The 14,360-nt window shown below is 40.7% G+C and overlaps 1 protein-coding gene across 1 annotated transcript in view; it reads right to left on the reverse strand.

Annotated features, from left to right (window-relative positions):
* The window catches only part of MEST (mesoderm specific transcript), a 74,061-nt gene that overhangs the window by 16,400 nt on the left and 43,301 nt on the right, over positions 1–14,360 (reverse strand). Inside the window, exons 3-6 of the mRNA XM_073619426.1 lie at positions 10,581–10,660; positions 8,478–8,555; positions 8,261–8,397; positions 5,565–5,623 (exon numbers count right to left, since the gene is read on the reverse strand). Of these exons, the coding sequence (XP_073475527.1) occupies positions 5,565–5,623; positions 8,261–8,397; positions 8,478–8,555; positions 10,581–10,660 (354 nt within the window). The remainder of the gene's footprint in view (positions 1–5,564; positions 5,624–8,260; positions 8,398–8,477; positions 8,556–10,580; positions 10,661–14,360) is intronic.

Below are 14,360 nucleotides of genomic sequence, written 5' to 3' on the forward strand. Positions count from 1 at the left end.
AAGCACATTGAAAGAACATTCTTAGTGATTCAATTATGCTGAACCAATTTGCCCTGCCAGTACACTGAATGAAATCGGGGGAAAAAAAAACAAACAAACAAAAAACAACAAAAACACACGCCACACACACACACACACACACACACACACACACCCCTTAACAATGTTTCTAGAAACGTCCTTAGCAAAAAGCTAGAGAAACAAGGACCAATGGGGCAAACAACTTCCTTCAATAACTACTCAAAATAATAAACAAAATATAACATTGTCAATCTGACACCGTAACAATTAATAGGAATGAATTGAGAGCAATTCATCCATTTTGTAATGAGCAGTTTGTTGAACTAGATCTTTTACACTTACCATGTGAAAACCTTGATTAGCGCTTTAACACCATTACCATTTTATTGCCTACAATAATGTTCTGCCTAACAGTGTTCATTCTATTGCAGCGTTAAAATCACTTGAACCAATAAAAAGCAGATATTTTGGTTTGGATACTAGTATGGAAAAGAAAATATCAATATGTACAGTCTACAACTGAATTTCCCTTTATGGTGGTAAAGCTCCAGCCCCATGGTCTGGAGCCAGAGGAGTTTGCCATTTTTGAAGATGGACAAGTTTTAGCATGCATTTTTTCTGTATGACATTCTGTCACTGAAAGATACAATGTAAGTATAATACACTTACAGAGCTAATACGTTGGCTAATACGCTGCTTAAAATTTCTTTCCAAAACAAAAAATTAAAGAAAAAAAAAAAGGTATATTTTGACTTACCATATCTTGGAAGTACAGGGCACAGGAACTTTATTCTTAGATCATGAGTTATATGGCACTACCTTCAGGTGATTGAACACTTGCAAAGCTTTGCTGGGGACACCCCCTAGAGAAACAGCCATATAACCTCACCCCTGTGAGGAAGTTAGGAAATTACTTTTCTCTTCTCTTACTGCAAAGGAGTAACTTTGCAACAGAGAAGCACAAACAGTGCAAAAACCAGGGTGTTAAAGAAAGTCTACACCAGCCCGAATCCAGGCCTGCTCAGAACCCAGGGCTAAACGTTGTTGAGTGGGTGGATGAGCTATGCACGTCAAGGAGGAGCATCAACCCAAATTAGAATGTTTGACGAGTATCATGGAACTAGAGATGCTGGTAGATCTCTGGGTGAATTATGTAGAGAAGCTATACAACTGAGAACATTTTGTAAGCAAGTCAGACAATAACAAATTCCAGTGAACAGAGTTAAATCTAACAAGGTAAGCAACCTGATAGTTCGCAAGCCTTATACAGGGAGAAAGACATATATAATCCCAGAGCGGAGTCTGAGGGTCATAAACCAAGACAATAGGAGTAAAACATGAGGTCCAGATAATGGAGTTACCTCGCTACATAATGAAGAGGAGGGAACCTGTGACCCACAGTGGAAAAAGATCAGGCATTGGCGGTTTTGAAGAATTGCCAATATAATCCAGGAGGATTTCTCATAAAAGAGCAACGGGGGGTGGCAATGACAGCATATTCTTGAACATAGTGTCAGCCATAGACCAGACTAAAGTTGTGCCGAAAAACACCCAATTATGAATGTCAGGATTAGACCTAGACACCTTTGGCAGTACAAGCGCATGGGTCAGAGAAGGATTCTTTTACCTGGCTTTTATTAGGTCCTCAAAAAGCCGTAGTCGAAACAAATTGTTGTAGTTCCCCCCACATAAAAAAAAAAAAAAAAAAGTAATCCTGTGGGAAGAATAGGACTATCAGGAGACAGTTCACTATTGGATTTTCCGTCCCAGTTTGCCATAATCTGGGCAAGTGCTAAGGTGGTAATAGCCAGCTGCAAGGCTGGACCTGAAAGGGAAAGAGATTACTTCAAAAAAAAAAAAAAAAGAGTCTTCAAACTCCTTAATTGAATCGTCCAATGGAAACAGATTGATAATTTAGTGCAAGTCCGGGAAAGGTTCCAAAAGGTAATACCAAGGTCACACAGATCCAGCTGCGCCAATTCTAAAATTATAGTAGAAAGCAGTGAAGAGTTGAATGAAAAATATGAAGTATAAAGAAAAAACTGTTACTAAAGTCTACATTTTTTTAAATTAAAATAACAAACATGTTATACTTACCTGCACTTTGCAGTGTTATTGCTCAGAGCATCACCGATCCTCCACTTCTCGGGTCCCTGGCGGCGATCTTGCTGCCTCCTCTTTTTTTTTTTTTTTTTTTTTATGTTCACTTGGAAAGCAGTTTGCTAAGGGGGAGACGTGAGTGCTTGCTCCCGACCTGTGTATCCATGGAACCACACTCCATAGACTTACACAGCAGGACTTAGGCCCGTCCCCCACTTCCTTTTCACTGCATTTGATTGACAGCAGCAAGAGCCAATGGCTTCTGCTGCTGCTCAAACGCTGTGTGAAGAGGAAGAAAGGGGAGAAAAAAAAATGCAGCCATGCACAGCACTGATCTCTTCTCCCCTCTTCTTCTTTATACAGGGGAAGGGTGGCAAAGGGAAAATGAAAACGTTTATCTTAAATGTAAGCAATGCATTAAAGTGGATGTAAACCCTCCATATAACCAGTGAAGTGAGCAGCCTCAGATGATACACAGGGATGAAACAAAATCTTCCTACATAAGTTTTACATGTATATCTTCTGTCTTCACCTTGATATACTGTTTAGAAACTGCATTTCTCTTCCTGGTTTCCCTGTAGGAGGGGATTATTGCTAGACACTGAGACAGCCAATTGGAGGAAAGGCACGCACCCCCTCCCAACACATGCAGAGCTAGCCTGTGAATAATTTAGCTGTCTGCTAATCTATAGCAACCTCCCCGACATTTCAGGATCCCGTCTTGCAGCACTTGTCAAAAGTTATCATGCCGATAACAGAAGAACGGAGCAGGACAAAGCTATGGGACAGTGCTTTGAAGACAGAAAAAAAAAAAAAAAACACTGCAAATGTATGTGCCCAGCTCAAAATTTCATGAAAAATTGGGTTTACATCCACTTTAAAAAAGGTAAAAAAAAAAAAAACAAAAAAAAAACCATTTAGGTTCAGGATCACTTTAGGAAATAAAAAAACGTCACCATGAGGAAGGATGGGCACTAGAGGTCTCACAAAGATTATAGGGTATGTCCAGGGGACATGTTCAAAAGCTTTGCCAGTGTCCAATCAGAGCCTGGTAACAGCCTGTAACCCAGGGTCTATAAGCATTCAGTCGGTGTCCTGTACTGTATGATTAAGATAAATTGATTGTTTAGTACAAAAATAACTGGGTTCACGGGGGGAACAAGTCCATTTCTTTTGAAATTCTTCTGCCATGGGGTACACACTCCACAAAACCACCTGGAGGGGTAACCTCTCAAAAATAAGGTCCAGCAATATATAAATCCCAAATCGGCTTAATGAAAAATAGTGATAGGCTTTTTAGAGTTCGCGGTTTTGTGCCCATTTGGGTATGTAGAGGCTAAGCATAACTAGGTGTATCTAGTCAGATTAGTACACACTGGGGGAAATGGACTAAAACTGGTACACACAGAAACTAGTGCAGCTGTGCATAGTAACCAATCAGGTAAGTTTTATGGTCCTAGCTCAATTGAAAAGCTGAAATTAGAAGCAGATTGGTTACTATGCACAGCTGTACCAGTTTTTTGCCTTCTCACTTGATTTGAACCTTTCCAGTGCCAGGCAGATGCAGCCCTTAAGCCACTATTCAAATGGTTGATCCCCTGAGCACTGCCAGAACCTGGAAGCTGTGTTGATCATCATGTATACATAAACTATATGCCCACCTGAGTTTTCTTGTAGCACGCATGCGCCAAGCTCTGATAACTCTGCACTTAGAGCCTTGTACAGCTCCCCCCACCCCCCTCCTGTCTTGACGTCAAGGCTGAAGGCTGCAAAGTTGCTCAATTCTAAGAGCCACAGACTCTCCCTTCTCTGGTCCTAAAAGCAGAGTTTCAGCCGATTAAGTTTATTAAAAGTCAGCAGCTACAAAAAAGGTGTAGCTGCTGACTTTTAATAAAACACACACACACACACTCACCTGTCCCACGGTCCAGCAATGCGGCCACCTGAACCCTCAGCTCTCCCTTGTCTCTCCCTGGCGTCAGCATTGCAAGTGTGGGCACCCAGCTTTGACAGCTTGCAGCTTCACAGCCGGGTGCACACTGCGAGTCAGGCCGTGCCTCCTCAATGGCCAGGCAATCTTGTGGGAACTGCAACATGTCCCAGAAGATGGGAGGGGGAGAGGAGAATTTGGCTCACGTCGCTTAGGCAGACCAAGCGGAAGTGGGAGCAGGTACCTGTCAAAACTAGGTACACCTGCTCGCCTGCCCCCCTCCAAAAATTAAATAAATAAAAAACCCACACACGACATGCCAAATGTGGCATGTCAGGGGGTAAGGAGTGCTTAAAGTAGAGTTCCACCCAAAAGTAGAAGTTCCACTTTAAGTGTCCAAATAAATCTCTGCCCCCTGTTAACTAAGCAAGGGACTTGCGTTAACCTAATGGACACAAGACTGCAGAGAAAACCAGAAAAAAAAAAAAAAAAAAAAGTATTTAAACAAACCAATACCATAAGTATCATTTGGGGAGTTATGTTGCTTTGCCTTTTACTTTAAAAAATGCATTTGAACTGCAGTGGTACACTGATCAGCTATAGCTTTATGATCACCCACCCAATATGGAGTATGTCCCCTTTGAGCTGCCAAAGCAGTCCTGACCCATCAAGGCATGGGCACCATTAGACCTCTGAAAAGGTAGCAATAATGTTTAGGTAGGTGGTACATTTCAAGTGACATCCACATGAATGGCAGGACCCAAGGTTTCCTAGAGGAGCATTGCACTAAGCATCACACTGCCTCTGCCGGCTTGCCTTCTTCCCATATGGCACCCTGTTGCAATCTCTTCTCTAGGTAAGCAATGCACAGGCACCCAGCCATCCACATGGTTCACGATTTGTCAGACTAGGCTACCTTCTTCCATTGCTCCATGGTCCAGTTCTGATGCTCATGCTTTCAACATATCAACTTTAGGGATAACATGTTCACTTACTGCCCAACACAGCCCTTGACTTTCAGACGCCAATGTAATAAACAAATTAAAATGTTGTTATTCACTCAAAGTCATGGCTCACTGGTGTAATTTCTGGAGTAGTTCTAGAACTGGAACTTTAGAAACTTTCTAGATCTGGAGCTGGGGGTTGGTTTACCCTTTAGTGCAAACCTGCAACTGGAGAACAACTGCAGAAACTACTCTGGCGCTCATATTTTTGAAGTACGGCAAATACAGTCATTTTGTCAGTGTACAAAGCGCACATAGGTCAACTCTTTCGCTAGAATTATTTATTTTTTAAAAACTGAAAACAGAGACAAGACACCAAGGTGGATCCATCAAGTGTGCCCCTAAAGTGGATCAGTCATAGCACACTGCCAGATACTGTGTTGCTCATCATCCACCACCAACCAAGGGGATTCAGAATCCCTTAGGGATAGGTGCATATACTGGTCATATTACTTTTGAGGAGCAGTTTTAGACGATATGGCCTTCCTATTATATATACATCCACTCACCTCCATTGGAAAGACAAAGACTGCCAATGTTAATGTGTCCTTTTTTTCTGTTATTATACCTTCAAAGAAATAACGTATATGTGTGACGACTATTGGATAAAACACTATTTTCATGACATTTATGTCAGGTAGAAAACAAAGAGCCAAGATATCTATCCATTAAAATAAAGGCCTCTTTCACATGGGCCTAGCCAGTTGATCACAGTCATTGACCTCAGGGTTTTAAAGGTGATCAGGAGGAAGATGCCATCGCCTATACTGTTTGAGGATAACATTTTACACTGAAATCCCTCCTCACTTCCATGGAGCCAGTATTGCCTGTCAAATGTACATGCCCTTTTGCTGCACCATTTAAAAAGGTCATTGTCTGGTTTTGACGGACAACAAAAGCAAGTTACGAATGTGCCTCAGTTGCCTGTTTTTGCCACCTGACAGTGCCCATGTGAAAGGGGCCAAACTATGAAGAATGTGCCATTCTAGCTTCTAATAGTCTCACACTTGTGCTGAGATTGGACGATCAATTCATTTCAATAAAATACATCCCAATGTTTCAAAATAAATTCATCCTAAACTAGTAGTATGGTTGAAAAACACCCCTGTCCCTGGAATAAAAACCTCTGTATGATTTGGTTATAAAAGGTTATTGCACGAGATAGTATGCCTTTGGGTTTTATATGCCATTTACTCTTGCCTGGACACCATCCTAGTAAGACTAGTTTTTCCACTTCGGTCTTTGGAGATAAATTCACTCTGTTATATTGCAGCCATTTGCTAAAATCATTTAAGTTCATTTTTTTTCCTCATTAATGTACACACAGCACCCCATATTGACAGAAAAACACAGAATTGTTGACATTTTTGCAGATTTATTAAAAAAGAAAAACTGAAATATCACATGGTCCTGAGTATTCAGACCCTTTGCTGTGACACTCATATTTAACTCAGGTGCTGTCCATTTCTTCTGGCCTCCATAATCCTTAAATGGAAGACGTTTGGGACGACCAGAACCCTTCCTAGAGCTGGCCGTCCGGCCAAACTGAGCTATCGGGGGAGAAGAGCCTTGGTGAGAGAGGTAAAGAAGAACCCAAAGATCACTGTGGCTGAGCTCCAGAGATGCAATCGGGAGAAAGTTGTAGAAAGTTAACCATCACTGCAGCCCTCCACCAGTCGGGGGCTTTATGGCAGAGTGGCCCGACGGAAGCCTCTCCTCAGTGCAAGACACATGAAAGCCCGCATGGAGTTTGCTTTAAAAAAAAAAAAAAAAAAAACCCACACAAAACACACCTGAAGGACTCCAAGATGGTGAGAAATAAGATTGTTTGGTCTGATGAGACAAAGATAGAACTTTTTGGCCTCAACTCTAAGCGGTATGTGTGGAGAAAACCAGGCACTGCTCATTACCTGTCCAATACAGTCCCAACAGTGAAACATGGCGGTGGCAGCATCATGCTGTGGGGGTGTTTTTCAGCTGCAGGGACAGGACGACTGGTTGCAATCGAGAGAAAGATGAATACGGCAAAGAACAGGGATATCCTGGACGAAAACCTTCTCCAAAGTGCTCAGGACCTCAGACTGGGCTGAAGGTTTACCTTCCAACAAGACAATGACCCTAAGCGCACAGCTAAAATAATGGAGTGGCTTCACAACAACTCCGTTCTTGAATGGCCCGGCCAGTGCCCTGACTTAAACCCAATTGAGCATCTCTGGAGAGACCTAAAAATTGCTGTCCACCAACGTTTACCATCCAGCCTGACAGAACTGGAGAGGATCTGCAAGCAGGAATGGCAGAGGATCCCCAAATCCAGGTGTGAAAAACTTGTTGCATCTTTCCCAAAAGGACTTATGGCTGTATTAGATCAAAAGGGTGCTTCTGCTAAATACTGAGAAAAGGGACTGAATACCATGTGATATTTCAGTTTTTCTTTTTTAATAAATCTGCAAAAATGTCAACAATTCTGTGTTTTTCTGTCAATATGGGGTGCTGTGTGTACATTAATGAGGAAAAAAATGATTTTAGCAAATGGCTGCAATATAACAAAGAGTTAAAAATTTAAGGGGGTCTGAATACTTTCCGTCCCCACTGTGTGACTATATATATATATATATTTTTTTTTTTTAAACCCACCCTTGTTCTCTGAGTAGTAAACACCAACGAGTAGTAGATAAATGTTGAGAAAAGCAATTTGTCACTCTTAGGATTTGTACATAAGGGTACTTGGATGCATGAGAGCATCCAACACCAATGTTATCTCAGGCACTGTTCTGGCTCATTCCAGAAACACTGTGCAGGGAACGGGAGACCTGCCAAAAGAGAAAATTTACTTTTATGGCCTAGAATGCCAAATGTTGTATGCAACATTAAGTTGAAGTAATGTGAAGAAAAAAAAAAAAAAAAAACACACATCTTGAAGGAGAGCATTAAGTACCATGGGGGCTGTTCAGTGGGCATCAAACCTGCATAGTAAAAGAGCCCGAATCAGCACCTATAAAAACAAGCCTTTATTTTTTTACAGTTGAATTTCAAGAAGCAGCCACAGAACGGTAGCTGTATGCCAGAGTGGGTGGACTTAGGAAAAAGTATCTGAGACACTGTAGCCAGTGTAATATTTGGAGGATGTGGAACAATGCACAGCATAATATACAAGCATACTCAATGTTTATATTTTGTCTGTCCTTGTAGAGATTGCAGCACTCACCTATACAGTAGTTCCTGGGCTACAGTATCACCATAATCGTGAGACAATACGTTTATTTTTTGATCAATTAGGCCCAGGTGGCTGACAAGTGCTTCTACAATACTGGCCTGCTCAAAAATTGAATAGCGGTGGAACCTCTGTAAAAAATAAAAGCGGACAATAAAATTTATTTCTTAAATATGCTGGAAAATATGTTGAATATAATTGCTATACTCACCGGTTTGTCACTGAAACCAAATCCTATGAAATCCAGTGCAATGACTCTGTGAAACCTCTCAGTCAACCCTTCCCAGATCTGCAATGGAATAAGAGGTAAAGACGGCCATAAACTAAACCGATACACTGCCTCCAATCTTCCCCCACAGTTCTGATAAAAGGACAGTGATACTCCCAGATTTGATGTGAGGTTTTATAACTAGTCACTCCAAAATGCCTTTTGATTATTAGACAATTTTAATAAAAGAGAAAAAAAACACCAGTCTTCACCAGTAGCACTCTACTACATAAGCAATTTCTCAATCATGCTACTCTGTGGCTGCAGTGTTTGCAGGTCAATGCCCCCCATGTAATGGGTTCTACTTCTACACGTGCCTGCATCCGTTCTGGGATAGTCATTCGTAGTCTCAAAATTAAGAATTTGCCCATGAGGCCAGCATCACAAGTAAGGATGAAGTATGTATGTATATATGAGTGTATGAATGCATGTGTGTACACACAGCCTTGAAAAAGTATTTATACCCCTGGAAATTTTCCACATTTTGTCATGTTACAACTAAAAATGTAATTGTATTTTATGTTATAGACCAACACAAAGTGGCACATAATTGTGAAGTGGAAGGAAAATGATAAATTGTTTTCAAAATTTTTTACAAATATGTGAAAAGCGTGGCATGCATTTGTAATCAGCCCCCTTTACTCTGATAACCCCCAACTAAAATCTAGTGGAACCAATTGCCTTCAGATGTCACCCAATTCGTAAATAGAGTTCACCTGTGTGTAATTTAATCTCAGTAGGAATACAGCTGTTCTCTGAAGCCCTCAGGAGGTTTGTTAGAGAACCTCTATTGAACAAACATCATTAAGGAACGGGGAACACACCAGACAGGTCAGGGATAAAGTTTTGGAGAAGTTTAAAGCAGGGTTAGGTTAAAAAAAAAAAATAAATCCCAAGCTTTGAACATCTCATGGAGCACCATTAAATCAATCTGAAAAATGGGAAAAAAAAAAAAAAAAAAAAGTATGGCACAACTGCAAACCTACCAGGACATGGTCATCCAACTAAACTGACAGGCCGAGCAAAGAGCATAAAATCAGAGAAGCAGCCAAGAGGCCCGTTGTAACTCTGGAGGAGCTGCAGAGATCCACAGCTCAAGTGGAAGAATTTGTCCATAGGAAAACTCTGGCCTTTATGGAACAGTGGCAAGAAGAAAGCCATTGTTGACAGAAAGCCATAAAAGGTCCAGTTTGCTAGAAGCCATGTGGGGGACACAGCAAACATGTGGAAGAAAGTGTTCTGGTCAGACGAGACCAAAATTGATCCATTTGGCCTAAAAGCAAAACGCTATGTGTGGCAGAAAACACTGCACATCACCCTGAAACATGGTGGTGGCAGCATCATGTTGTGGGTATGCTTTTCTTTAGCAGGGACAGGGAAGCTGGATGGAGCCAAATACAGGGCAATCTTAGAAGAAAACTTGGAGTCTGAGAGAAAAAAAAAATAATAAATATATATATATATTTTTTTTAAATACACATTTATCAGGAAAAAAAATTGTGCCCCTGCAGAGCATTGGTCCCATGATCAGCAGATCAAGGGCGCAATGCCAGAGGATCCGGCAAACTCTCAGGATAGCTGTCTGCCCGTACCTCTAGGCAGGTAGTCCAACAAACTACGAAAGCGCTCACCAGCACCCTCACGGTTCATTGAGAGCTACAAGAGGTACTTGAAGTCTATTTATTCACAGAAAACTGAATAAATGATGTGGCCGCGTGGGCATAGATTGTGCAAGAAGACTGAAACATGTGGCCACCTTTAAAGCGACGAGATCTTGAATTTATATAAAAAAAAAAAAAAAAAAAAAGTTAAGATTTTCTAAAACATTAAAATGTAGTGGGAGATGCTTTGGTCAGAAAACTGCAATCTACCAGGCTGCCACAACTGCTGTACAGGCACACTGCAAAAGAACACTGGAAAAATACTGTACAGTTTGGTAGGTTTTATTTTTTTTCACTCTATGAATGATACCTTGTGGAAATACATAGACAAATTCATTAATATTGGAAGCACCATAAAAAAAGTACAGATTGAGGAGAACATTACCTTGTACCAGTCATAGCTTGAGGTTGGAAATCCATGTAAGAGAATGACCACATCTGAGCTTCCCACTGCTCCCAATGATTCTGGAAAAAATACCGGTAGTTAAAAGACAAATAGTTAAAAGAAATCTATCATTAGAGAAATATGTAGTCTGTAACCAATGACCTTCTGAAAGCGTTAGCCGCTGGCAGTCACGTTGATCCAGTAGCTTGAGTCATTAACCTAAAAACGAGAGCTACAGATATGCATACCTGTACTGGGTCAGTGACTTAAAAGTATCAAAAAAAAGGTGCCGAATCGCCAGGGCAGCCAGGCAACTAACATTTTCAGAACTGGCAGTAATGACAAGTCGATACTTCCCTGATGGTAAATTTTCCCAAAACCTTTACAAGGTACTTATATTTGCGCAAGATTTATCATTCTGTACAACTAAAAAACACAAAAATTACTCTACTCTTTCCCCACAGTAATATCTCTGGTGTTGAACCATAAGGAGAGCTTTCAATCTTTACAGCAAAACATCAAACACACCCAACCCCCCCCCAAAAAAAAAAAAAAAAAGTAATTTGAAAAATTTGAAAACTAGTAGTTCCCAATTGTCAGACAGAAAGTGGGAAATGGTGGTATGTCAATCCACGAATTGCTGATGGGGTGCTCCCAACTCAGAGCCCTTCCCCATTAACGGTTTGAACAGTGTCAGTTGTGGCCTAGTTTTCTGCAATATTTGTAGGGGCTACATGGTGGCAAAGCAAGCCAATAAGCTCAAAGAAGTAGTAGCATTATGCCGTGTCCACGGAATTTTAATCGGAAAAATCTTGGATGGTTTTTCGGACGGAATTTCGCTCAAGCTTGTCTTGCATACACACTGTCACACCAAATTCCGACCGTCAAGAACACGGTGACGTACAACACATACGATGGGACTAGAAAACAGAAGTTCAATAGCCAGTGCGCCACCCTTTGGGCTCCTTCTGCTAATCTCGTGTTAGTAGAAGTTTGGTGAGAAACGATTCGTGCTTTTCAGTCCGTTACTGCTATTCAGTTTGTGCTTGTGGGTTTGTATCTGGTTTTCCCCCTTTTTCACCGTCTGTTGGCTTTGCTGTTCTCTTATATTACGAAGCAGGACACTTGCATGCGGCAAGCCATCACTCCGGAGCAGAGGCTAGTCGCCACGTTGCGGTACTTGGCGACGGGGAGAAGTCTACAGGACCTCAAGTTCTCTACAGGCATCTCCCCCAGGCTCTGGGGATCATTATTTCAGAGACCTGTTCTGCCATCATACAGGTCCTGCAGAAGGACTATATTAGGTTTTCTCCTTTAACATCACATTCTATGCATTTAATGTATGCTAATTTTTTGTATTTCTTTCATCATTCCTTAATTACCACGATTGTAATATGCTGTGAATGTCCCCTTTGTGCCCATGCATGCTGTAAGCTTTTAATGCTCTTTTTTGTCCTTAATGCATATTTGCCTTCACTAACCTCCCCAGCATGCTATCCTGGGCCCATACACACCTAGCCTAGTCACTTAATGTATTTTGTCAGCTCCATTGTAGTGCTTTACCCTAAACACCCCCTAAAATGTGTCCAAATGTTATTGTTGTCCTTAAATTCAGGCAGAGTGCCAGAGGCTTTTTTTGGGGTCCAAAACTCATTTATAACCCCCCCCTAAAATGTTTCCAATGGGCCATCAGAGGGGGTGAGGAATCTGATAAGTCGAGCTTATATTTTTGTCTTTAACCACTGGTCACTTAAACCCCCTTCCTAACCAGACCAATTTTCAGCTTTCAGTGCTGACATTTTGAATGACAATTACTCTTAGTCATGCAACACTGTACCCCTATGAAATTTTCATCTTTTTCTCACAAAAAGGAGTTTTGTTTTGGTGGTATTTGATCACCTCTGGGTTTTTTTTTTTTTTTTTTTTTTACATAGTTACATAGTAGGTGAGGTTGAAAAAAGACACAAGTCCATCAAGTCCAACCTATGTGTGATTATGTGTCAGTATTACATTGTATATCCCTGTATGTTGCAGTCATTTAGGTGCTTATCTAATAGTTTCTTGAAGCTATCGATGCTCCCCGCTGAGACCACCGCTTTTGGAAGGGAATTCCACATCCTTGCCACTCTTACAGTAAAGAACCCTCTACGTAGTTTAAGGTTAAACCTCTTTTCTTCTAATTTTAATGAGTGGCCACGAGAGTTAAACTCTCTTCTGCGAAAAAGTTTTTTTCTATTGTAGGGTCACCAGTATTGTATTTGTATATTGAAATCATATCCCCTCTCAAGCATCTCTTCTCCAGAGAGAATAAGTTCAGTGCTCGCAACGTTTCCTCATAACTAAGATCCTCCAGACCCTTTATTAGCTTTATTTAGCTTTTTTTTATTAGCTTTGTTGCCCTTCTTTGTACTCGCTCCATATCCAGTACATCCTTCCTGAGGACTGGTGCCCAGAACTCTAGGTGCGGCCGGATCAGAGTCTTGTAGAGTGGGAGAATTATCGTTTTATCTCTGGAGTTGATCCCCTTTTTAATGCATGCCAATATTCTGTTTGCTTTGTTAGCAGCAGCTTGGCATTGCATGCCATTGCTGAGCCTATCTACTAGGACCCCCAGGTCCTTTTCCATCCTAGATTCCCCGAGGTTCTCCCCCCAGTGTATAGATTGCATTAATATTTTTGCCACCCAATGCAATCTATACAATGGGGGAGAACTTTTTCTGTGCTATAAATGAAAAAAAAAAAAAAAAAAAAAATGAATTTCTTCATTTCTATTATAAAATTTAGCAAATAAGTAATTTTTATTCATAAATTTGGGCCAAAATTTATACTGCTACATATCTTTGGTAAAAAATAACCCAATCACTGAAAATTGATCACATCTGATGTATTGAGGCCTATCATTTCTTGAGACCCTAACAAGCCAGGAAAGTACAAATACCCACAAAATGACCCCTTTTTGGAAAGTAGACATTCCAAGGTATTTAGTAAGAGGCATGGTGAGTTTTTTTTAAGTTATTTTTTTCCCACAATTCTTTGCAAAATGAAGATTTTTTTTTTTATTTTTAATTCACACCAAATTGTCATTATAACAGGTTGTTTCTCTCACATGGCATGTACATTCCACAAATGACACCCCAAAATATATTCTGATACTCCTCCTGAGTATGGGGATACCACATGTGTGAGACTTTTACACAACCTGGTCACATACAGAGGTGCAACATTGAAGTATCACATTCGGGCGTTCTAGTAGCATAAATTACACATCTAAACTCTCAAACACCTATTACATTTTTGAAGGCCCTGGAGCACCAGGACAATGGAAACACCCACAAAGTGACCCCATTTTGGAAAGCAAACACCCCAACGTATAATCTATGAGGCATAATGAGTCTTTTGAACGGTTCATTTTTTTCCAGAATTCTTTGAAAAATGTGGGGGGGGAGATTTTTTTTTTTTTTTTTTTTTAACCACACAAAGTTGTCCATTTCTAAGATATTTCCAACATATAGCATGTACATAGCAAAAATGACACCCCAAAATATATTCTGCTACTCCCGAGTATGGCGATACCACATGCGTGAGACTTTTACACAGCCTGGCCACATACAGAGTCCCAACATTGAAGTAGCACATTCAGGCGTTCCATGAGCATAAATTACACATCTAATTTCCTTACAATCACATTTTTGAAGGCCCTTCATATTTCTAACACATAGCATGAACATACCAAGAATTACACCCTAAAATACATTCTGCTGAGCAAAGGGTAAACAAAAA

Source organism: Aquarana catesbeiana, linkage group LG03 (genome assembly GCF_042186555.1).
Source record: "Aquarana catesbeiana isolate 2022-GZ linkage group LG03, ASM4218655v1, whole genome shotgun sequence".
Taxonomy (NCBI): Eukaryota; Metazoa; Chordata; class Amphibia; order Anura; family Ranidae; genus Aquarana; species Aquarana catesbeiana.